Consider the following 26,283-nt stretch of genomic DNA (forward strand, 5'->3'; position numbering starts at 1 on the left):
GAATCATCCAAAGCTGCTCTCTGTTACTGTCAACGGACACCTGACCGCACAGGGCTTTCTCCTGAGACGATTGAATTGTGTTGCATGGGTTGTGGAATCTCTCTGCTGTCTCCTTCAGATCGACCTCAGAATGGTGAGCGATATTGAGAAATCAAAAATGTTCCTCTGGAAACAACATTCTAATGGAGTGTCGTCCCCCCCCCTCATTTTTCAGTGTTAATGAATGAAATTGTTGTGATACTGATGTGATTATTAATAAAAGTAAAAATGAAAATACACTTCTAACATTTCCTGTGTTTTTGTCATGACTGAGTGTCTCTTTAATCAGGTGTGGGCACTGTTCCTGTTTGCAGGAGGCATCCACAGTAAATTGAAAATATTCTTTATAAGAATATACTCATAAAACAGAGGACTTAAAGAAATTCCCCCCCCCTCCTTTTTCGGCCAAATCTGATTGGAAATGATCTATTGCTTTAAACGGGGGTGTTAGATTGTGGTTCTCAAGCTTCGTGGAGGCTTTGGTGGAGTTTCTTGAAAGTAACATTTAATCATAGCATTGAAGTATTGAACTGGAGAGTATTTCACCTTGTCTGATGTTTCAAGTGTCCTCAGGTGCTAATTAAATGGACAAGCAACATCAGGCACCTCTGTCCATGGTTTGGATTGATGTCACGGTTAGGGTCAGTAACAATTTAATTACAGGATGTCCATGCTTTTAAATACAAAAATATTGGAACTCTCACTGTAAGCTACAGAAATCGGTTTTAATATTTTTATTATTTCAACAGTGATTAACTGGATACTAACTCTTGAAGAGACTTGCGTTCCTTTCCATCGAGCGAGGATGAGTCGAGTTTTCATCGGTGAACATCATCCACTCCACACAGCCAGGTGACCATGCATGACAGTTTTATTTCAAACATGCGAAACTCACACAGCTGAAGACAGGGTATATATGTCCCTCTTGGAAACAGTACTAGGAAAATATACAAGAATATAAAGTTTGTCTTTTTTCTTCTTTTTCAACAGACACAAAACTGCACTTAGGCCTCTCAGCCAAGGTAATGAGAGAGAGGTGGATACAGGAGGCTTCCAAAAAAGTGAAAAATAGACGTGATGTGTATCCTTGAGCACAGGTCAGATCTCGTACGGAGCCGGCGCTCGGGCAACAGCGACTAGCTGTGGTGCGAGTTGCGGGAAATCCAGGGCCTTGTCTGTGGGCTATGGCCCACTGCCTTTTGTACGTGTCTGTGCAGATTTACCCAGAATTCCCCCATTACTTCCATTTCCACCTTTCCCTCTTAGAGAGGGGGGCGTCTGGGACTTTACAGGGGTCCTGCTTCTAAAATTTCTCGGCACAGGTTGGCATTTATACTTATGGACAGCCCACCTATGCGGCCAAAAACATACAAGCATATAATTCATAACTGCTATTATACGCTCATAGTCGAGTGAAAAAAAATCAAATGCTTTCCTCTGACCTGTCTCTTTGGTTAAGGAAAAAAGAGAAATTTTTAAAAAGAATTTGTTTGCTGTGGTAACAGCAAGGCCATAAAAAATAATAGTTTAGATGTATGTTCTCGTTGTTCCTTCCAAGTTATTTGTGGAACTTCTCTACCCTGTTATGCTATTAATGTGCTATTTCTCCTGCACTTGTACAGATCCTCTAAGCGATTTTCTGCGTCGCTCTTCTCGCTGCTACGCACAGATTTCCTTGTAAAACAGAAACTCCAGATTGCGGTGATGCACATTCTAGGACCGAGAGACGGGATTTACGAAACTGAGCTGCTAGCAAAAATACTGCTTTAACATATTCGAGGGAGTACAAGGGGTGGGGGCAAGTGATGCTAATTCGCTGAGGAACGGTTTGCTGTAAGCCTCTTGTGTTTATCAGCAGCACCGCAGAATGGCCGGAAGCCCTCATATTTGTGCCTCCATCCAGGGCACAACTTTCTATATATCCAAGTATTAATCTGCACTCTCAGTACAAGGAGAGTCGACCCGTTAAACCCTTTTCATCCCGAAAGACGACGTCTTCCCTGGAGGGGCAGCGGTGGGAGTGACAGATGGCCAAACATATTACCCAGCGAAAAAAAAAAAAAAAACAAACAAATGAGACTTGGGGCGTAGTCCAGTAATTCGTCTCCGGTGTCACCATATATTTTCCACTGCTCCGGATGGCCATTCTCCTTCCCCGCTTTGTCTGTCAGCTCTTTCCAATTACCCACAATGCCGTATTCAAACAAACAACCCGCTACTCGAGTACCTGCCGTTCATTAGGTGGAGCTGCCGCTCGATAACGGTGGGGGATAATGAGCGGGTGACCCGGGAAAAACTGTAACTTCTGTTTGGTGCCGTGCCTGCGGATGCGGTTAAGGCAGCAAAATGAAGTTGTGTGTCATTGTAACCGAACCAATCAACAACACACCCCCCCCTCCCCCCAAAGGGACATTAATTTAGTTAGAGGGCCATTACAGTGGTGCAGGGAGTGAAATCTGACAGTATATCTATGGTACACTTTAAGCATGCCTATATATTGTAATATACACCATACCAATGGAGCAGGAGGAGGAGGAAAGGAGAGTGTAGCACTCGCTGGGCTGTTACAATACACCAGCCTGGCGAAAAGCAGCAAATGTCTGGATTTGGACAGGGGGATGTCCTCTGTTCATGTCCACACTGAGACTTACTACGTGAACACGAAGTGAAGGGGAGAAAAGGTATTTCCCATCTAGCCCCCTTTCCCCCTGCGTTGCAGAAGCAGGAGATGCCCGTCAAACGAAGGATGCTGAATGTTGAACGAAGGCGCAGCGGCGTGCCAATCAAGTGCCAACGGCTTCCTAATCCAGTGCTTAGAGTCTCCCGACACCGGGGTCCTGCTTGAGTTGGTCCCAGAAATTGGGGCGTACAGTAATGGATGTAACACGGATTCATATCCACACCCAAGATCGGCATGCAGAGGGTCTTTGTTTTCCGTCAAAAAACGACAAAATAAAACACGAAATGATCTCGATTCGAACCCAAACGTCACGTGACCGTCGCGGTCCCTCCGCAAGCCAAGCCTCCTCTCGATTCTGTGGCCCACCGGGAGGCTACATACAAACTTTTAGAAAATGTGCATTAATGCATTCTGCAAATATATTCTAATGTGCGCATATATGTGTACATATATAGGACTGGTATATAAGTTGCTAGCAGTCAAACCAGGAGTATATTTCTATAATAATTCTGCTTCTTTGTCCAGATCTTTTGTTCTCATTAGTGGCCCATTGAGGTTCTCCCGAGTGAGAGTCCGGCTTCCTTCGCCGCCTCGTCCATCCTCTGCCAGCGGCACGCACCTGGATGGCGCTGTGCATCTCCCAGCCGAGAGGGAAATCTTTTGATTAATGTGTGTTTTCGTCTTCAAGCAAATGTTAACTAATGCATGCATTTCTTACCCCATTTTGTTTCTGTTTTTAGCATCGCGTCTCCCTATGGTTTGTCCACCGTGTCTCCTCGCTGACGAGGAGGAGATGCTCTTTTTCTACGCTGGACACGGGACGATTTGTACGTGGCAGACCGAGATTGGTCTGTTGAGTTTAGTGCTTTTCCGTTTCGTGACATTTATGTTTGGTGTACTCTACAGGTGGGCGGGGCGAGGTGGGTTTCCTTCTATGGCTCTGTGGACAAGGTGGAGCTTCGCTCAGCCCATCACTGCAGGATGAAGGAGAGAGAAAAGAGTGACAGTGTAAGACCGCGGTACGGCTCTTCAGCAACACCACCATCCGGGGAGTTTGGGGTCCTGGCTGCAGGCGTGAGTGTGAGCTGCTATCTGTATAGTGAGGGTATGGGGATCCCTTAGAATAAAGGCCCCTGGGGGCCAGGAGGAGACCCCACAGACTGAGATGAGGTGTGGCCTGTAATTATTTATTGCTTTGAGCTGTTTGATAAGGAATCTTCTAGGAGTCTGTGTATGTCTCTTGTCTGTGAGTGTTTCCACGTTTCTTCATTTGCACATGCCTTGTTGTGACCTGACCATCCTAGGGACCCACACCTGGAGAGGGCCTGAAAAATTCCAGTAGTGGTTAATTTAAATTTAAAATTTATTTAGAAGGGGATGAAGGAATATTGCTGTTGCTAAAATTCCTATTCGCTATTCATGTTCTTTCAGGGGTCGCAGAATTCCTGGCTCCGCCCCATTGCTGTGTATGTTTTCACATTTAGCTCCTGATGTATGAATATGTGCGCATCTCCAGGTATCCCTATGGAAGAGTGGGAGGAGGAGCTCGCACCTGTGACTATGGTGTAGACGATGAGGATGACCAAGCCCAGCACTATGGAGACGATGCTGAGGAGGCGGGAGAGTCGGCCCAGCCTCTTGGCACCGTCCACGTCCCCCTGCTGCATACTGTTCCTGGACTGGAGGGAACAAACACACACAGGGGTGTTGATGGAAAGACGTTCGGGGATTTGCTCCCGTACCGTGGTGCCGTCGAAATCCCAAAGGGGTAGTGTCCTTCTGGAGTCGTGGGCTGCCATCACAACGTTAATCACCTCTCCAGGGGTTGGAGGGGAGCACGACAGATGGGTGGCAGGAGCAGAGGTGAGAGCAAACGGTCCCCCAGGACCAGGCTGGAGGGGGCAGCCCAAGTCATCTGTTACCACGTAATGTACACCATTTACTCCACAGCCCCGCTCCCTGCACCCTTCACTTTACACCATACACCAGGGATTAGGGCGTCGCACTTGGAGATTTCCCACAACAGAATTTGGAGAGTGCGACTGTGCACTGTTCCCCTTTATTAAAACAGAATGAAATACAAATACAGCTTTCGTGACTCCATGATAAAATATAATGCACAACGAGGACACAGTTTGTAATTTGTGTTTTTTTTTCCGTACAAATTCTGTCTTTTCCAAAGACATTGATAAGGAGTTTCCCAGAAGCCTCCTGCTCTGGGTTAAAACTTGTGCTAAAACTGGTGCCGAGGTTAGGGATCGAGACACATAAATCAGTTGTACAGCCCCATTAAAAGAAATCCCATCAGGCACGTCTGCTGGGGACAGTAAGCAAGCAGAAGTGTACGCAAACAGGACACGACAACGATGATGTGCACCTGAGAAGTGCAGCCAAGTGACGGGGGGGTTTGGGGGGGGGGTGGGAGTTGTGTTTTAGGTGCCGCTGTGACGCTGCAGGTGCGTTTGATCGAGGCTTGGGCTGCTAGTGTAAGTTTACAGCTCGGTCCCCCCCTGTGCTGCGGCATAGGAGATTGGGGCCTGGATACACATGCGTGCGCGCGCGCACACACACACACACACACACACACACAGCCCCTTCCCTTACCTGGGAGTGTCTGCTTGCAATGTATCCTGAGGGTGTCAGTTTTTGATCCCAACACCAGTCCTCTACACTGTTCCCACCCACCCTGCCCACTTACCTACAATGCAGTGGCCCTCCCCCCGGCTCCCTGACACCACACACTGCATCATTGTGTTCTTCCCCATTGCCTGATGCTAACTGTAGGCTTCATTGATCCAAACTCCAATCAGAGGGAAGAGCTGCATCAGCTCCTCCAGTCAACGGCAGCCTTTTACGGTACTGCGAAAAACGGCACCCAGCCCACTTGGATGTGTTCTCTTCTGCAAAAAAGTAGTCCTGTGCTTTTTATTAATGTGTACAGGGTCATAGATGTTCATTTAGATATATTCTAAAGACATTTTTTGGAATTCATGGGATGTTAAGGGTTACGCCCCCGCTGGTGACCAAGGAACACTATGATCTCCAGTTCTTTGCTATGAGGGAAGGATGGGAGGTGTGTCTGTGTGTCTCTGTGTCTGAGGATGGGTTGGTGTGTGTGTCTGCATGGGAGGGTGAGGTGGGGGTGGGAGGCTAAAACCAAAACATTGATTCCTTGGACTAAGAGAGTGGAGATAGTCCTCTGACTAACATGAAATCTTACATGGCTCGCTTTGGGTTGTCTCCAAATGGGCTGGTGTGTGTGTGTGTCACGTGACACCCCTGATATCCTCCCTAACAGTGGGAGAAAAACCATTATTACTCACTCTGAGACCTGCACTAGCATTAATATTTAATAATGCAAGGGCCAGGCCAGTGGTGGAGACCAGGAAAAGCAGGGCTCTGGGTAGGGTGTGGAGGTGTACTGCGGGGTGCCTGGATTTTCCACCTTCCTGTACCTTTAAAATTACTGTTTGCTGTGGGATCACACACTCAGTGACCCTGTTTACACTGGTAATATCCATGCCGGACGTGAATATGCCATTAATTACTGATGAGGATTAAGAAGAGAGCCCTGCTGGGTCCACTGGGGAGGAAAGGCTGTGTGGGCGTGGCCATCTGAGAAACAACAGCCCTCTCCCACATCAGTTTTCATCTCGCCGTCCTGCACAAAAAAAGGCTGTTCATAGCCAGCCGCAATCACAAAATTCATAAATCTAAAGGGAGACGTAGAAAAAAATGAAACTGCACCGGGCCCTTGCTGCAGCAGAGCACTGATGGCAATGCATTCACACACACACAAAGCCATTCGTCTGGCTGTACCGCCATAGCCCATATTTCACACACAAATCTGCAGAGCGTGCAGTATCGGCCATGCGCTCGTGCCTTTCCCATTACCCAGAGAGCACCCTGGTGCAATAAAAGTCAATTACACCACCTCCCTACTCTCCATAATTGACCACCCTCTGTGTGTATCCTGCTTTATGCCTGCGCTTCTTTTTCAGGTCGGTAGATCCCTTTTGGTGAGGATGCACTCTTGTTGTGAGGTCACTACCTGTCCCTGGAACCTTCTGTTGCACACCCACACCTCCTTGTTCTCTGCACATGCTGAGGCTGTTTATTTGTATCTTGCTTGATTCATCCATGCAATGCCTCATGCCCTGTGTTTCCAGGTTGGACTCTGGCTCACTGTGACCCTGTGTCAGACAAACAGTTATGGCTGGATGACTGGATGGATGGATGGATGGATGGATGGATGGATTATCCATGCAACTGCCCTCTATGCAGAAATTCCAAAAAACTTGCCCGTTGTATTAAGAGCCCTGTAGGGGAGAGGTGTTTACCTCACTGGGTTCCAAAGTAAAGGCAGTAGAGTCTACGCTGTATAAAAAGGCAGATCTGGTCTTGGATTATGACCCTTCTCACTCTGATCCTGAGTTTTCAAAACACTTATGATGTTTTGGACCTGAACTGTCACAAAGACAGAGGAATATTAATGGCGGCAGGAAAGTGCTTTCGCTGTTCATTTGTGTTTGTGAATTACAATTCTCAAGAGGGTGTGTGGATGCAGCAATACCAACGCTGCTCAGTGCAGCATGAATTAAAAAACACTAGAGCACCAGGACCCATGTCTGTGAATATACAGCACTAGAAATAAATATCCCAGGAAATTATTTGTTTGTCCAGCACTGAGCTGTATATTCCATCTGATATCACTAATTGCTTGTCCATCACAGGGTTGCCGTGATTCGGAGTCTATGCTGGCAACATAGGGTGTGACACGGGGGGGTACACCCCGCACAAGATCCCAGTCCACTCCAGGGCAGTCACACACACTCTTTCACTCACACACATTAAAGGAAATTTAGTCACCAATTCATGAGAAACACATGTTTTTGGACTGTGGGAGGAAACCAGAGCACCTGGAAGAAACCAACTTAAATTCCACACAGTAAGCCAGGTTCAAACCCAGATTCAGACCTACAATGGCAGAGAAATTGACAGTGAGGCTGTTAGTCACCCTCTGCTATGAAATAAATAATAAACAATAACCCCTGACAAGTACAGATGATCCTAATTAAATTTGTCCATGTAAGTAGACACTTTGAAAATGTAGAGCCTCCTGAAAGTCGCACAGCCTTGGTGGGTATTCCATGCCATTTTTTCTCCCCACTTGGCTGCAAATACAGCCACTGATGTGACATGACTAAAGGGTCATGAATCAAGGATCCCTACTACTGTCACAAGCGGAAAGGATGAGCAAGAAACAATGAGAAGAATCCATTGGTTTTTTAACCACCTTTTCAACACCATTTCGGTCACACAAGCATGAATGCGCAAAACAATAGAGCAGCTTCACGTGACCGGGACCATGATGTATTGGTTGTCATGTGTTTGACATCTTTACATCCGTCAAGATTCAGTCTGCAGCACAATGGCTCTCCAAATTCTGATTAATATCCACACACCATGGAAGGCGCAACTTTTCTTTCCTGCAGCAGTAGCAGTGAGCCCCACACACTCCTTTCTCTTTATGTGGAGCATCACAAAGCCACACCCTACCCTCCAGCCTTGTAATCTATGAACATTAAGAGCCTCTGGAACTCAAACATTAAACCATCAAAACACCAAAATGCACATATGTGTAATGCAATGTATAGGTAATAAAAATAATAGAAACAAATGCAATATAGGAAATAGTTATGGTTGGGTAAAATGGGATTAAACATATACATTTAAATAAAGTAGAAGACAGTAGGTGAAGTTTCATCCTGTGTAATTGCCCCGTTGCCCCTCTGGCTTCAGCTGTGGCTCTTGGGCACTTTTTCAGTGCGCTTCGAGCGCTTACTCAGCCGGTGACGTCACCGAGTGAACTCGATACAAAGTATCCGCATGGCGGCGACGCGAGACGAGCAACACGTTTGCTCGATGTTGTTGCACTTTGGGCTCCTCGTTTATTCGCCACTTATGCTGGATTTACTGGCAAACTGTGGCCACGCAATATAACCAGACACATAACTACGTAACCATTACGTGCATTTAATAAAACGAAGGCTACTCTCCTGCAGCCCACACTACTATATGTAACAATTGCATAAAAATAACAGTATATGATGTTTTGATGTCAAAACTTCAGCTCCTTTAAAGTGTGGAGGCTATTTTTTTCCTGTATTTGCTGCTGCTCACTTCGTGTGTGACGCTGGTGACGATGAACTGGAGTCTTTTCGGGACAGAGATTTCTCAAATAATATGCATTCCTCACTCAGGAGCCCCGCTGTAGTTATTATTTTCGTTATTTCGTTATTATCGCACTGCTTTTACACCACCAAGACACCTCGAGGGTTTTCCAGAGTGAAAATGCCTTAATAAGACTTCTCCCCTCCAGCCTGGAGTGATGCTGACTCTGATGTTGGGTGGTGCTGGTGTGTGGCAACGTCCCAGGTTCACTATGGTAAAGTCCACTCACCATGATAGAGTAGACGAGCCCGACGATGTTGATGGGCCACACGGGGCAGAAGCAGGAGAAGATGGCCAGGATGAGGTAGTCCGGGGGCTTGGGCTGCTCCTGCGCCGTGTTGCCGGTCGACGACGTGCGGCTCAGACTGAGGCGGGACGGGGAGGACGGAGCCCCCCCGAGCGGCCCCTCGGACCCCAAAACCAACGGCCCCCCGTGTCCGTTCTGGTCCGCCTCTGCCTCCTTCTCGCTGCCCCCCACACTGACCGTGAAGGAGGCGGACACCCTGGGGGTCTTGCCCCCCGCCGGCTCCGTGGTCGCGGCGCTCAGGAGTTTCTCCGTCTCCTGCGACTCGAGAGGCTGAGCCGTTCCACTCCCACCCAGGACACTCTTGTCAAACTCCGCGTCTGTGTTGATGGCCATCCTTCACCCGAGAGTCACTCCAAACCCCTCACCCCAGTCTAGATCACTGCCACTCCTCAGAAGAAATAATAAACTCTCTAATTCTCTGAAATGAAGCTAAATATCCATACTTGTCCAAAAAAATTATTTTTGTTTTAATTAATTATCTCACTTAAATTTACGAAGAGCAGAAACAAAATAATCGGGTGTTAATTAATACAGACCAGTCCCGAAAACTTGACAACAAGAATAAAAATGTTAATGAATCGGTCTGAAATTATAATGAAAGAGAAATTAAACTGCCGGCGGGACAGGGGGTGTCATCCCTCTTCTTTGCTCCAGTTATGCGGTCCACGACCCTCTAGATGTGAACTGTGGTGTCCATCCACACTGACAAGTGTAGCAAAGAGTCGCCTCCCTCCATCATTCGTTGAAAAAGCGCATGATTTATACGCGCAGATATGATCACGACGACCGGACCCTTGCGACTAAGTCACTTTTTCCTCCTCGATGTGCATCAGAAAAAAAGGAGGCCGGAAGGTGCGAGCGGTTGGACGAGGAGTCACGACTGAGCGGAACTCGGAGCAGGACGAGCGCTGCTCACAGTGCGCTCCTCAGCATCCCCTCAGCATCAGCATCAGCATCAGCGCGGCTCCGCAGGAGCGCCGACGCGAGCACCCCTTCCACGCGCAGATTCTCTCTCTCTCGCTCTCTCGCTCTCTCTCTCTCTCTCTCTCTCTCTCTCTCTCGATCATTCTCCCCCCCCACCCCGAGTCCAACGGGCGCGATGTCAGTGAGCGGGTTCCCTCGAGATTCTGCCGCGTTACCGCCGTGCATTAACAGATGGCTCATGCCTCGGTGATGCAGAAACTTCAAGAAGACTGCCTTGCTTTTCTTTTTTTTAAAAACTCCCTGTACCTATATATATATGTATAGATCAATATAAACACCGTAATAGCAAACAGTCGATGCAAATGCAAAGAGGACGCTCATAAAAATAAATAATATTAATGCGACCAGTTCGTTTCTGTATGATTTGTCTAATTAATACATTAATACATTTAATCATGAGATGTTTTTCCAGGCTGTAAATTAAGCGGGGGATATATTTGGTTCCCCGAGGATAACCTGTAGCGAGCGTGTCGTTCGGATCACTAATCCCCGAGCGCCCCGCGCACGGTGGGGGAAGGGTATCCCTTCGGTTGTGAACGCAGGACTGCGGGGATTCCCTCCCTCTCCTGGATCGCGCTCCTCTACGTCACCGCGAACCCCGAGCTGCTCCTTGTCTGTGTCCGCAGTCCTCAGAGGTGTGCGGCTCTGCCAGGGATGCGCAGATTACTGTACTGTACACTGCACTGTACAGGCTCTCCTCTTTGCCACGCCAGGGTAAATATTACTTACTTTATAAGTATTAATGGTTGCTGGAGGATGGGGAATTCCAGTTTCATTTGAGGGACAATCATCACAATGTCACATGATTACCGACACTATTCCGACTACCGTATTGTATTGCAGTACGAGATATTAATAATGAGAACGATAATTAATTTCAATTCGCAAGATAAAAAGGTTAAAAAAAATGACAGTGACCAAATATTATCATGTTTCTTAAACTTAATTACTTAATTGTGTAAAACATATAGGCTTGTCAGTGAATTGTCCTACTGCACGTCTCTGACTAAGAAACGTGAGACAGATGTCCATAAAAAGCGGCCTTGCAGGTGTCCGCCTATAATTAAATTCCACCTTCACTGGATCTGCAGCGGGGTGAGCAGGTGAGCTGTCAGTCTGACAGATGAGATGGAGAAATTAACGTTTTTCACTATGAAAGGACAGCACTGTTGAGGATCGACCAGAGGAGCAACGGGGATGACGGAAACAAGTGAAAAGTGGTAGGAACAACCTGAACAGCCTGAATAGAACCTGGACAGATGTAGAAGAACCAGCAGAGTAGCAGATTTTTATTGAGAGAAAAGGTGTAAATAACAGAAGGATGTCCAATGCCAGCATCATAGAAACACACGCAGGTTGGACAGGACAGCCGTCAAAAGCAGGACTGAGAAAAATCAAACGTCTGGATTCTCTGACTGGGGCACAGGGGTGTGGTGGTGCAGTGGGTTGGACTGGGTCCTGCTCTCCAGTGGGTCTGGGGTTCGAGTCCTGCTTAGGGTACCTTATGACACACTGGCGTCCTGTCCTGGGTGTGTCCCCTTCCCCTCTAGCCTTATGCCCTGTGTTGCCAGGTTAGGCTCTGGCTCTTCGTGACCCTGAGTGGGACAAGCGGTTCAGAACGTGTGTGTGTGTGGGTTCTCTGAAACCCAAATAAATTAACCAGCATCTTATAATTAGGGAACATTTATCGTTTCATTACACCTTTTCCACGAGGTATGCGCAAGGTATAAGAAGTGACGCTGATTAAAGACAGCTCGAGGGAGCAGAATAAAGCACATTTTAATCTTTAAGAAAAGTTCTTGAACGCGGAACAAGCGCCATCTACAGGATGTAGAGTGTCGGAGCAGATGGGAAAAGCGACGGCCCATCAGAACGCGAATGACTCCGTCACGTGAGCTGGGCTCCCCCGTCACGTGATCGGCGTTTAGGCCCTATCAGCGCTCAGGCGTTGTCACGTGATGGGCGACCGGGCTCCGTCACATGACTCGCTGAACCGTCTCTCTAACTCCAGCGGTTTGGCGACTCACTCAGGGAACATGGCGCGTCAGAGCGAAATTTGCCGCGAATGCAGGCGGTTCTCCTGGCTCCTCCGCGCCTTATTCCTCCTGTTCTGCCTCTCCTCATTGCCGTGCACGGCGCGCGGCCTCGGCCATGGCGGGAGACACCGCGCTCACAGCGGCGAGAAGGAGGAGCACTGGGCTGAGGAGCGCTGGTTCACCCAGAGGCTGGACCACTTCAACGGAGCCGACGGACGGGTCTGGAAGCAGGTAACGTTCGCACGGCCACGCGCACTACGGGGTCACACGTTCCGAACACACGCCTCAGTCAGGCGCATGCCGGTCGCACACACCCGGACGCGGCCCGCCGTGTAGACTTCATTGGAAGTTGCTTTGGAGAAAAGTATCTGCTAAGTGAATAACTGTACCGTCCCTCGCCTCCTTCTTTCTTCTAGCGGTACTTCGTGAACGCGCAGTTCTACCGGAGCGGCGGTCCCGTGTTCCTCATGGTGGGCGGGGAGGGGCCGGCCAACCCCGCGTGGATGCAGCAGGGCACGTGGCTCGAGTACGCGCGCAAGCTGGGCGCGTTGTGCTTCCTGCTGGAGCATCGCTTCTACGGCCAGAGCCGCCCCACGGAGTGAGGAGAACTTCCGAGAAGTCCTTTGCGCGCGTGCACCTGTTCGCACGTGCCCCGTGCACTCAGCACACCTGTCCTAATAAATCTGTTAATCCTCGCGTTTATCCTTTGAAGCGGGGCTGTTGAAGAGCTTGAAAGCATTTGAATTTGCATTTGTTGATATTGGTCATACCTAGTCCAAATATTAATAATTTGCCCACTTTAATATAGCTGCCACTAGTCCAGAGGGCTTTCAGCTGTAGTATGTTTATTTATATCCTCTGTATGTATAGTATTATGCCACAGTTGCACAGAACTGACTTCAGTTATGTTATTGTGAGGAACTGCAGTGTGCCTTCCCCCCCCACCCGGGTGTGTGTTGGTAGTACTGTACTGTTACCCCCAGGGACCTAAGCACTGCCAGCCTGCGCTTCCTCAGCAGTCGCCAAGCTCTGGCTGACTTGGCTCACTTCCGCACGGTCATCGCGACCGCTCAGGGCTTGACCAACAGCAAGTGGGTGGCGTTCGGAGGCTCGTACCCTGGATCCCTGGCCGCCTGGTTCCGTCTGAAATATCCGCACCTTGTCCATGCTTCCGTGGCAACCAGCGCACCCATGTACGCGACTGTTAACTTCCCAGGTGAGCCACTTCCTTATTTTGGGGGGGGAGGAGTCTGCAATCTTTTACCATGTTTTCACAACTTTACATGATCCCACTTGATCCTTTACTGACCCTGGTGGTACCTGTCATGGGCAAAGAGGCTCTCTTGAATGGTCTTCCACCAGGAGTGGAATCATCCTCGGCCCCCCGGTGACCCCGGTCCCAGAGGAAGTATGACTTCCACTCGAGAGGCTGGGGAGATGTGTGGATTTTGAGATTTGTCACTGAATAAACCCTTTAAAGCCTGTTTCCTCCCCTGTTTTTACCCAAGGTCTTAATTACCAGCCTGAAATCTCCCCCATTTATTTATTAGTTACAATTTCTTCCAAAATGTTAATCAGTTAAAAAAAGGTTATGTTGGTTCTTCTGTGATGCCAGTTCACTCAACCAGATATTCTGGTTAAGTATGTCCATCCATCTTCCTCCGCTTATCCGGGACCAGGTCGTGGGGGCAGTAGTCCAAGCAGAGCCCCCCAGACTTCCCTCTCCCCGCACACCTCCTCTGGGGGAACCCCAAGGCGTTCCCAGGCCAGCTGGGAGACAGTCCCTCCAACGTGTCCTGGGTCTGCCCTGAGGCCTCCTCCCAGTGGGACATGCCTGGAACACCTCCCCAGGGAGGCGTCCAGGAGGCATCCGGAACAGATGCCCGAGCCACCTCAACTGGCTCCTCTCGATGCGGAGGAGCAGCGGCTCTATTATCCCTAAGGGTATGCCCAGCCACTCTGCGGAGGAAACTCATTTCTGCCGCTTGTATCCGCAATCTCATTCTTTCGGTCACGATCCAGAGTTCATGACCATAGGTGAGGGTAGGAACATAGATCGACCGGTAAATTGAAAGCTTCGCCTTACGACTCAGCTCCCTCTTCACCACAACAGACCGGTACAATGACCGCATTACTGCGGACGCCGCACCGATCCGTCTGTCAACCTGCCGCTCCATTTTTCCCTCACTCGTGAACAAGACCCCGAGATACTTAAACTCCTCCACTTGAGGGAGGAGCTCCCCCCTAACTCGGAGGGGGCAATCCACCTTTTTCCGACTGAGAACCATGGCCTCGGATTTGGAGGTGCTGATTCTCATCCCCGCCGCTTCGCACTCGGCTGCAAACCTCTCCAGTGCACGCTGTAAGTCTTGATTCGATGAAGCCAACAGGATTGTCCTCAACAAGTAGAGACGAGATCCTGCGGCCACCAAAACAGACACCCTCCATTCCCTGGCTGCGCCTAGAAATTCTGTCCATGAAGATAATGAACAGAATCGGTGATAAAGGGCAGCCCTGGCGGAGTCCAACATGCACCGGGAACAGGTCTGACTTACTGCCGGCAATGCGAACCAAGCTCCTGCTCTGTTCATACAGGGAACGAACAGCCCGTAGCAACGAGCCCTGAACCCCATAATCCCGAAGTACCTCCCACAGGATGCCACGAGGGACACGGTCGAATGCCTTCTCCAGGTCCACAAAACACACATGGACTGGTTGGGCAAACTCCCATGAACCTAGTGAGGGTATAGAGCTGGTCCCGTGTTCCACGGCCAGGGCGAAAACCGCATTGCTCCTGAATCCGAGGTTCGACTATTGGTCGGATTCTCCTCTCCAGTACTCCAGCATAGACTTTTTTAGGGAGGCTAAGGAGTGTGATCCCCCTATAGTTGGAACACAATCTCCAGTCCCCCTTCTTAAAAAGAGGGATCACCACCCCGGTCTGCCAGTCCAGAGGCACCGTTCCCGAGCTCCACGCAATACTGCAGAGGCATGTCAGCCAAGACAGCCCCACAACATCCAGAGACTTGAGAAACTCGGGGCGGATCTCATCCACCCCCGGAGCCTTGCCACCGAGGAGTTTTTTGACTACCTCAGCAACTTCAGCCAGGGTAATGGACGAGTTCCCCTCCGAGTCCCCGGCCTCAGCTTCCTCTACGGAAGGCATGTCGGAGGGATTGAGGAGATCCTCAAAGTACTCCTTCCACTGCCCGAGGACATCCTCAGTTGAGGTCAGCAGCGCACCACTTCCACTGTAAACAGTGTTGGCAGAACACTGCTTCCCCCCTCTGAGTTGCCGGATGGTTTGCCAGAATCTTTGAGGCCGACCGAAAGTCTTTCTCCATGGCCTCACCGAACTCCTCCCAGGCCCGAGTTTTTGCCGTGGCGACTGCCAGAGCCGCGTTCCGTCTAGCCCACCGGTACCCATCAGCTGCTTCAGGAGTCCCGTGAGCCAGACCCGATAGAACTCCTTCTTCAGCTTGACGGCATCCCTTACCTCCGGTGTCCACCACCGTGTTCGAGGATTGCTGCCGCGGCAGGCGCTGGAGACTTTATGGCCGCAGCTCCGAACCGCCGCCCCGACAATGGAGGTGTGGAACATAGTCCATTTGGACTCAATGTCCCCAGTCTCCCTCAGGATCTGGTTGAAGCTCTGTCGGAGGTGGGAGTTGAAGACCTCTCTGACAGGGGCCTCCGCCAAACATTCCCAACAGACCCTCACTATGTGTTTGGGCCTGCCAGGTCTGTCCAGCTTTTTCCCCTGCCATCGAATCCAACTCGCCACCAGGTGGTGATCAGTTGACAGCTCAGCCCCTCTCTTTACCCGAGTGTCCAAGACATATGGCCGAAGATCAGAAGAAACGACTACAAAGTCAATCATCGACCTCCGATCTAGGGTGTCCTGGTGCCAAGTGCATGAACATGGTGTTTGTTATGGACAAACTGTGACTAGCACAGAAATCCAATAACTCGGGTTCAGATCAGGGAGGCTGTTCCTCCCAATCACGCCCCTCCAGGTGTCACTGTCGCTGCCCACGTGGGCATTAAAGTCCCCCAGTAGAACGACAGAGTCCACAGTGGGAGCGCTTTCCAGCACGCCCCCCAGGGACTCTAAAAAGGTCGGGTACTCTACACTGCCGCTAGGCGCATAAGGACAAACGACAGTGAGAGACCGTTCCCTGACCCGAAGGCGTAGGGAGATGACCCTCTCATTCACCGGGGTAGACTCCAACACATGGCGGCTGAACTGGGGGGCTATTAATAAGCCCACACCCGTCCGCTGCCTCTCACCCTAGGCAACGCCAGAATAGTGGAGAGTCCACCCTCGATCGAGAAGAGTGGTTCTAGAACCCAAGCTGTGAGTGGAAGTGAGCCTGAGTATATCTAGACGGTATCTCTCAACCTCCTGCACTAGCTCAGGCTCCTTCCCCGCCAGTGAGGTGACATTCCAAGTCCCAAAAGCCAGAGTTGGCGCCCGAGGTTTGGGTCGGCCAGGCACTCGGCCCCGACCACCGCCCAAATCACAACGCGCCGGCCCCTTACGGCCTCTCCGGCAGGTGGTGAGCCCACCGAAGAGCGGCTTCACGTCTTGGCTTCGGGCTGAGCCCGGCCAGGCCCCGTGGGCATAGACCTGGCCACCAGGCGCTCGCATGCGGCCCCCCCCCCCCCCCCCCCAGGCCTGGCTCCAGGGTGGGGCCCCGGTGACCCCATACCGGGCAGGGTAAACGAGAACCTTGGTTTAATGGTCATCAGAAGGGGGTTTTGAACCACGCTGTCTCATCTGTCACCCAGGACCTGTTTGCCATGGGAGACCCTACCAGGGGCATATAGCTCCTGAGATCATTCAGGCACTCAAACTCCTTCGCCACGTTAAGGTGGCAGTTCGAGGAGGGGCTGGTTAAGTATGTAAAATTGTGAATTGTGCCCCTTAACTTCTTTTTATGTATTTGTTTTTTGATGATCACCAAATTCAGCATAATGTCTTTGAGCTTCTGTGAACTATATGCAGGATCATGGTGGTCCAGAGTCTATTCTGGAAGTATGGTGCATGATGCCCAGAGTCTTATGGAAACAGGGTATGACCTGGTTGGGACACCAGTCTATCACAGGGCAATCTCACACACTCATTTTGGGGAAGAAGTTCTTAAATTCAACCAATTTGCATACCTTTGGATTGTGGAAGGAAACCAGAGCACCCTGAGGGAGCCCACACAAACATGGGAGGTCTCCATGAAGACTGTTCAGACTTTCATCCAAGTACACAGGCTGTGAGGCACCAGTCCTACCTGCTGCAGTAGGAAAGTAAATAATGTTGATAATGATCAGACTGGAATTTGAGAAGTCAGTGCTGGTTTTATCATTGTTATTGCAAACATAACTAAATGGTATTTCATCTCCTTCTGCTCAGAGTACCTCGAAGTGGTGAGGCGCTCACTTGCTGCTGAAAATCCAGAGTGCCCCCTCCTGGTCAAGGAGGCTTCCAACACCCTCTACCAGCGCCTGAAGGACCCCAAGACTTATGACAACATCACAGCGGATTTCAGGTACGGCTGGTTTGGCCATGTGCGCCGGACAGCTTCCTCGTGCGGGCGCGGTACCCTTCGGCTCCGGGAGCTGTGCCAGGCTACCGTGGCGCCAGCGCCCTCCGAATGCTGCAGCGGGAATGAGAGAAGCACTTAAATGTCATCTGTTCTAGCTGAATGGTATCCAGGTTTGCAGCTCCGGTGCTGAATCTGACACCATGCGGCGGTGGTGCTATGGCTCCAGAGGGGGAGGCAAATTTAAAAAACTCACCAGGTTTCCTGTGGGGTGTGAGGAGGGTGTAAATGAGCCCCAAATGTGAATGTTGCCCAGTGCATTCACCAATCATCTGCTGCTTCCTTCTCGCACCATTGTCACTGCAGCTGGACTGAAGGGTGATCAAACTCCCCCGTCACGCCCCTTGGTGGCGTCCACTTTGGGGTGAGCCATAGGCCACGCTTGGCAACCGAGCCGGAGTGTCTGCCCGCCCACAAGTGGATAAACAGGGTAGAGAGCACGGTGTAATACGGTTGAGGATATGGTTATGGTTTTCAGCTGTGGCCATGGAAACGGTTCCCACCAGTGGCACTGGAGCATACCAGAGTAGCCAAGCAATGACGAGCAGTCTCGATGTTGCAGCTATAATTAACCCAGGCCTTTCGCTGGGAGTAACGTCCTGTAAGTGTGAAGATTGACAACATATTTCAATGCATAAAAGAGAATGAGTCAAAGTGGTATTTTTATTTTCCTGATGGCTCTGTCCAGTCAGTGCTGTTCAACATGGTGGGTTTTTTTTTTTTTTTTTTTTTTTTAAAATTAAGTGCACTTCAGGATTAAAAATATTCTGGTGTCTCTATAGTGTAATTTTGTTTTTCTCAGGTTTCTACACAGCCCACCCTGTTAAGAGGATGGGTATGTAAATCATTGTTTGCAACTTGGAGGTAAAAGGGATTTGAGTTACAAACGAATCAGGTTATGAACAAACATTCAGGCCTACTTGTGTTTAAGTTGAGGCACCAGTGTAAATGGGTAAATAACTACAAGTAGTAGTGGAGAAGGTAATCGGTGTGATTCGGACCAGATCTGTACAAATGGGGGGGTGAAATCATTGCCAGTTCTGCACTCTGGTGCTTCAGGCCTCTGGACCCTTGCTTATGTGAAATGGTTCTCCGCATATCGATGTGTCTCGGTGAGACACGGGGCTATTTGTGGGGGTTCTTATGACTACACACCATGTGATAAAGCTGGCTTGCTGTGTAAACACACACACCCACGCACAGCAGCCTGATGCTGACATTGCTGTGCATCTTGTCAGGGGTCGCTTTTCTTTTCTGTATTCCCCCCCCCCAAGTCTACGAAAATATTGTTCTGTTTTGACCTGTTTTAAATTTCCATGCGCTCATCCCTGTTAATGGAAAGAGTGCGTAGAGGTGCGGCCCTGCGCACGGGAACACAGCCGCTCTTTGTTTGCGTGTTGGGTAACTGTGTCCATCCCCCGCAGTCTGTGCACGAAGCTGCAGGTCCGCACAGAAATGGACGCGGCCTATTTCCTGGAGACGGTCGCCGGGAACTTCATGGATGTCGTCCAGTACAACGAGGACAACAGGGACTTTGAGGTGAGGGGTGTGCGGTGTGTGCATGTAGGAGTGTGGAGGGGGCCCAATACCTGCTGGCCTGGGTGACTTTCGAGAAAATGGCTATTTTCTGCTCGTTGCCTTATTTGGTGCCCTCCTGCTCCAGCACTGGCCGGATGTGCGGGTTCGATTGGAAAACTATTCTGGGTTTATTACCCTTATCTGGCGTCTTATCCACAGCGAGCGAAGGGCTCGGTTTGAGGCTGGGGAAGGGGGAGGTGTGACCTGTTCCCACACTGACTCACTGTCTGCACATGCTGAAGACCAGGTTCGTTGCGACTGCGGTCGTGTTCTCGTAGTTCCCGTTGACAGGGAGCTCCAGGTGGAAAGCTAACGTGGCGGCGCTGCAGCGTGTCTGTGGAATTCTTCACACCGATCGGGAAGCCGAGCGGTTCTTGCCGTCACGCTAGAGCCGCCTGTGGTGGAAGTGGAGCGGCAGGAGGTCGGGTTTCTGAGCAGACTTTCAGAGCGTACAAAGAGTTCTTTGGCGGTGCACCGCTTCTCCCGTTTCCTGCCTTCAGCAGTGGTCTCCTCTTAATGGAAGGGTCACGTACAGCCCTGGGAAGGCAGCGGGTGCGAGTGCTAAAAGGCATCCTCTTGGCCTTGGGTTGGGGGAAGGTGCTCCTCTCAATCCTGTGGCATCGGGGAGAGGTTTGTGTAGCCCCCCCAACTCAATTCTTACAAAGCTGTGAGGTGTGATCAATAGTTCTAACAAATCAAATATACTTATATGAGACACTTCTCCAGTGGTTTAGTGTTAAACTGCTTAGTGATTTACCCACTTAAATTTTTTATTTTTTTATTTTTTTTATTTTTTTTAACTATATCAGTTCAGGGATAAGTCCCTTGATCAAGGGTACTACAGCAGGAGGCGGGATTCAAACCTGCAGCCTCCAAGACAGCAGCTCTAACCACTACATCACCTGATGTACCAACTTCAAATTTTTTTGTTATATGAAAGTACTTTCCTTTTCTCCTTCAGAGTAATCGGCCCCAGATGGTACAGCTTTTGTCCCAACATTCCTGCTACTTTCCGGAGTAAAGCTGGATGTTTTCAGCTCTGATGTGAAAGCAGAACTTTGTTGCATTATGGTTATTTGGAATGTCATTTTTACTATTTAGCTCTTGCTTCTCCAAGGGGCCTTTAAATGATGCCATGGGTCAGTAACAGTGTACAAATGTAACTTTTGGTCCAGTTCTGGGTCCTTTAAGTGAAAGATGATAGCTGTGACCACTGTATACCTGTCACCCCATGTCTTCAAATTGCATTCCTTTCAACTCTTTCTGGGTGGGGAGGTCACCCAGGTAGGGATGTGGTGTCAAGAATACTGGAAATTCAGCAAGATGTGAGGACAGCTGGTAGCACAGTGGTTAGAGCTGCTGCCTTTGGACCCCAAGGTTGCGGGTTTGAGTCTTGCCTCCAGCTGTAGTACCCTTGAACAAGGTACTTGCCACAAATTGTTCTAGTAAAAATTATCCAGGTGGCAAATAAGTAAATAATTGTAAGTAGCTTAACAGTGCTGTTTGCTTTGGAAAGTGCCAGCTGAATGAAGGAATGACATCAACAGAGTTATAGGTGCTGCTGTCTCTGTTGGGGGGGGACTTTTTGGGGGAAGGGGAGGAGAAACATTGATTTTCAGAGTATCCCTAACATGAAGGGGAGCATAAAACAGATGTAGGTACACTACACTTTGGGGAGGGGTTCTTAGAATTTTTGGAGGAAATTAAGCATCTGTGATTCATTTATGACAAATACATTGAGACCGAATAATTCCCGTTTAAAGTCTGGCAACTGTTGAACTAGGTTCTGGGAAACGGTCTAAACAAAGTGTTTTGTTTATAGTGTGTGTTGTGTAAGTCATGGTGAACATCAGTGTTCCCCTGCAGGGTGTTGTTGGAACCAACATCACCATCAAGGTGCTCTGCGGGGTGATGGCCGACGCCTCTCTAGGGGATCCCTACAGCCGGTACGCCGCCGTGGCCCAGCTCATGCTCAAGACCTTCTCCCAGAAGTGCCTGGATGTCAACTACACCACGTACTTGATGGAGATGCGCAACACATCCTGGAGCGGTCCTGCCTCGGGGGGAGGTGAGCGGGGTGGAGGGGGTCTGGGTCACAAATTGACAAAGGTGAACCTGGGGTGGGGGAAGCATCAAGGTTAAAATCACCTTAGAGCATTGAGTGGAAGATGATGTTGTTAGGTACGTTGGGTCCAAAAAGTCCAGCTCCAGGGTGGAGGAAGTGTTTGACCTGGAGTTTTTATAATTGTTTATGGTTGAAGTTATGGTTTCAAAGGTCCTGAAGTGTAGGCCAGCAGGGGGAGGTGTGCCAAGTGTTCCAGACGGAGGCTAGAGGAGCCCAAACAAAAGGGATGTGGAAATTGCAGATGTGGAACTGAAAGATGTGTATGTGGGGGTTTTTAAAAAAAAAAAAAAAAAAAAACATGATGGACATGTTCCTTTGCACTTCAAGCCCCAGTAAAGTTCACCCCAGTGACCATGCCGGTGTTAATGGAGACACACGCCCACCATTCTTGACTGCTCTGACCTGGTTGGCATGGCACGCTGCCAAAGTCTGTTCTGCGACATTAAAAATGTTTCCTGCAGGAAACGGTGTGAAAGCGACATGACTCTCAGGTTAAGAGTTACTCCTATTGTGAGCGGCCAGCTTATTGCGCTGGGCTTTCACAAGGCCTGTAAGTGAGCTTTACTGTGTGTGTGTGTGTGTGTGTGTCACAATATTCTTTGTACCAGGGGCTCTTATAGGGATTCCAAACACAAGTTGTCAGCACTGCTACAAATAAAGACCATATACTGCTAAAGTACCCCAGTGACCCCATGTAATAGAGGTACCCTTATACAAGTGGCAGCCCTGTTCCTCCAAAGTGGCAAACGGCTCAGTGAAGAAAAGCAAAGCATTTGTTGGATGCATGTGTCACTACCCTTCACATCACCTCACTTCACACCCCTCACTTTTGTATTCAGATATGTTTCTGTATTTATCTACCTTATATGTATGGATGTGTTATTGGTCACTGTTTGTGTGTTGCTGCAACTAAACTGAACTTCCCTCAGATAGAGGCCTTAGATGGACACAAATGATTACTGATTACTTTTTTGTTCCATAGAGCCACTTGTCGTAGCATACGTACTATTTCTTTTAATGGAGCACTCTTCTCATGCAGTGATACAGAGCACTTAAACACAGGCATAAGGCAAGAAAAACAAATGCATCAGAGAAGAAACAGACAGTTGACTAATAACTACAACCTACTAACTGTGAAATAGAAAAAAGGATTTTAAAAAGTAGCAGATGGTGGGGTAAGTTAAGGAAGTTTCAGGCATGTAGTGTAGAAGTGAGTCTGAAACAAATGAGATTTGAGACCCTCAATACTGGGAGGGATTCAGCAGCTCTGAGGGATGGAAGGAGCTCAGTTCACCAAGTCTGGACCAAAGCTTACATTGAAAGTGGTCCAGATTCATGTTACAAAAAAACTTAACACACTGACTTTTGTTTTTTTTTGCATGTGGAGAATGTAACCCCCCCCTTATTTTTGCATGTTCACAGCTTTGGTGTGGTGGGTTGTTTTTGAGTTTTTTATTTTTTTAAAATTACTTATTGGTGTCCTCCTGTTCCCCTAAATTCCCCCTTCCCAGAAGGCAGACCTGCTGCCGCCTAATCCTCTCTGTTCCCCCACAGAGCTCCTACTGCAGCCGTGTCATTCTGGGTTTGTTCCCAGTGCTTGTTTTCCCTAGCAGAGCAGAATTATTGGTTTTAGCAGGAATACCAGTGACGGGAAATGGCCCTTTTTTAAAGGGCCGAGTGCGAGACTGCAAGTTGTCTGCACTGCTTCCCAGCCTCGGCTCCAGGAGGAAACTGCTGTTGAATGCTGATTATTTATTTATTTTTTTTTAACTAAAGCCTTTTTGTGGTGGTTTCAAAAACACCCCCCCAAACCTTTCCCCTGCCATGTTTACTCAAGTAGTCTCTGTGTTGGGTTATTCCTGGCTCAGGTCAGATGACGACAGGGAGTGGACATTTCTTCCATTATGTATTCGTTTAGCTGACAATTTTCTCAGCAGCTGACGATGTTTGCACACAAAGGTATTTACACTGATTTACGAATTTATATAGTTGAGTAACAGCTCAGGATTGAGGACCTTGATTAAGGGTACTAGAGCAGCAGTGTGAATTTAAACCAAAGTCCTTTGACTGCAAAGATGGCAGCTTCAAGGCTGGTACCTGCTGCTACATCTGTCTATAACCTCTACGTATGTGGAGGAAATTCCCTTTTTTTTTTTTTTTTTATCCCCTCCTTGCGGTTTTCCTGTCTCAAGGCAGCACAGTAGCTAGTGCCTCACCGTTCGGATGTGGGGTTGCGTATTTTCATTTACTTAGGTTCCCTTAAGGTGCTCCAGTGTCTTCGTACAGCCCAAAGATGCGTTTCAGAGAGAGAGAGCCCTGCGATGGAAAGGAAACCAATCCAGGGTGTACTCTTATCTCGCACCTAGTGATTCTGGGCTAGGCCCAGGACCACCAGCCTGCATTTTAAAGACGAGCTGTTTTAATTCTAATTTAAATTAAGTGCTGAAATGCAAGTTGCACCTGTACCCAACTTCTCAGCGGGTTCAGACTGTTGGTTCCAGCACTTGGGTACAAAACGTCTACCCCATTTCTGGGCGAACAAATGATCAGCGTACTGATTCCTGTGTAGGTCGACAGTGGGTGTACCAGACGTGTACGGAGTTCGGGTTCTACCAGACCACGGATTCGCCCAACCAGCCGTTCAGCGGCTTTCCCCTGCAGTGAGTACCTCACGCTTCCAGGTGTTCCTGTACCGCACCAGACAGCGTATCGACACCAGCTGAATGGCAGTTGCTCTTTTCCGCTCTCCGTGAAGATGCTGAAGAGCTCATTAAGGACGAGCATCTGGTTCTCCTGCGAACTGCGTGCTCTGCATTTTCTGAGCCCGTAATGAGCTGCGGTGACGGGACGGCTCGCAGCAGGACCTCGCATGATGGATGGGCGATGGGTTATAGATTTTCCGCTGAGGTTTTACCTTTAAATGCGCAGCTGTCAGGCTCCCTGGCTAGTGGTCCGACACAAATTACTGCAGTAAATGCTCTCGGCGAATGGATTCGTTACACAGGTTTTCAAAGTGGACTTGAGGCCCCCCCCCCTTTTTAAAAAAAAAAAATTCTCAAATCTGCTGTGGTACAGCTGCATCCTGTAAACGTGACATAAGGGTCACTCTGTAGGTGTCACATTGACTTTCAAAGCCTCCTGAACTGAGACCCCCCCCCCCCCATTCTTCCTCTTGGAAGCATCTCATCTCATGGTTTGGCTGTAACAGAGGAGGGGAGCCGCACCCAGGGGTCACCTGGGAGTGTGCCAGAGCTCCCGGAGTTTGAGAGGAAAGCGGAGTGTAACGGATAGAATCCCATGAGCGTGGCGCCTTGGCCCGTTTTCGGAACTTCCTGTCAGCATTAGAGACGGGATCCGGAGCTGTTGGCCGGCTCTCTTCGGGGGGGGCAAGCAAGAAGAGATGAAAACAAACAACACCAGTGGGAAATGCAAACCAAGTCTAGACATGAATTATTTATTTATTAGATAGTGGGTGTTCTGTGTGAGTGAATTTGCACTCTGGGTCATTGTTTTCATTGTTGCTGCTCCTCTCATTTGAGGAGCATATGGCCACAAGTTATCTTGGAACACTATACACCCCCCCCCCCCCCCCCCATAACTACACTAAGAATCAAACTGCCATTTTCAGATGGCAGTTCTTGCCTGTTGGAATATTAATGTGCTAACAAGGCAGACCCGGTTATTCCACCCCCCCCCCAATTCCTGCTTTCATCTTCTCTCTTCTAAATTGTTTCCTATGACAGGTATTTCCTGAAGCAGTGTGCAGACATGTATGACCCTTCGCTGAACGGATCTGCAATCGCGGAAGCCGTACTGCAGACCAATGAGTACTATGGCGGCTATGATATACGCACCACGCGAATAGTCTTCCCCAACGGTTCCATTGACCCCTGGCATGCCCTTGGCATCACTCAGGACATCAACAAAGACCTCCCTGCTGTCTTCATTAAAGGTGACCAATCAGGTTTATTCCCCTCATAGTCAGCAGAGAACCCCCTTTTATATCGATTTACCTTTATTTCTGTATTTAATAGTCATGACATTTTTCCTTTCTGAATTCTCTAGAATTTCATTTAAAAATGAATTCTAAGCTGTGGTGTACCCATTTTCACACTTCCTTAGCAATTTACCTTAAGTTGCATGGAGAATTTAATTTGAATTGCTGTAAAATCTTTGATTCTATAACATCAGAATCAGTTTTGCTGTAAACCATACCCACCCACAGGTACTGCCCACTGTGCAAACATGTACCCAGCACGTGAACAAGACCTTCCACAGCTGACCATGGCACGAGACCATGTATACCTGCTTCTCCAGAAGTGGCTCACAGAGTAAGACACCAGGATGAACTTGCCACCCTCAGCTGGAGGCATAATGGGAACCATCTGACTTTTGCAATCAACCAAATGAGCTCAATGTGGTGCCATGACAGTGATGCACAGGGCACTTTAGTGACCTTGACAATGCCTTTACAGAAACAGCAGAATGATAAAACTTGTTGAAATATTTGAGGTTTTTAATCTTCTATGAAATCATGAATACATTTGCTTTTAATTCACCAGTAAGCCATATCAGCTATACATTCTATGTTTTTCAAGTCTTTCATTTTCAAGGTCCTCAACAAATCTGGATGAGACTTGTATCTTTAAGGCCTGCAATTGCACTGAGTGATATATGGGGGAGAAAAAAGTATTATTCTTTTA

The 26,283-nt window shown here is 48.9% G+C and overlaps 2 protein-coding genes across 2 annotated transcripts; one reads left to right on the top strand and one right to left on the bottom strand.

The window, feature by feature from the left end:
• Window positions 1-953: 953 nt before the first annotated feature.
• Window positions 954-9,660, bottom strand: LOC108932282 (trafficking regulator of GLUT4 1-like). Its single transcript, XM_018748538.2, has 3 exons — window positions 9,183-9,660; window positions 4,272-4,398; window positions 954-3,693 (listed from the first exon to the last, which is right to left on the bottom strand). Exons 1-3 carry the CDS (start codon window positions 9,591-9,593, stop codon window positions 3,683-3,685), a joined length of 549 nt encoding a protein of 182 aa, XP_018604054.2. The 5' UTR covers window positions 9,594-9,660; the 3' UTR covers window positions 954-3,682.
• Window positions 9,661-12,216: 2,556 nt separating this feature from the next.
• On the top strand, window positions 12,217-26,283 carry prss59 (serine protease 59, putative). Its single transcript, XM_018748791.1, has 9 exons — window positions 12,217-12,511; window positions 12,697-12,878; window positions 13,264-13,496; window positions 17,688-17,823; window positions 19,302-19,416; window positions 21,322-21,523; window positions 24,150-24,240; window positions 25,324-25,532; window positions 25,806-26,283. The coding sequence occupies exons 1-9, from the start codon at window positions 12,281-12,283 to the stop codon at window positions 25,913-25,915; spliced, it is 1,509 nt and encodes a 502-aa protein (XP_018604307.1). The 5' UTR covers window positions 12,217-12,280; the 3' UTR covers window positions 25,916-26,283.

This window comes from Scleropages formosus, chromosome 10 (genome assembly GCF_900964775.1).
Source record: "Scleropages formosus chromosome 10, fSclFor1.1, whole genome shotgun sequence".
Taxonomy (NCBI): Eukaryota; Metazoa; Chordata; class Actinopteri; order Osteoglossiformes; family Osteoglossidae; genus Scleropages; species Scleropages formosus.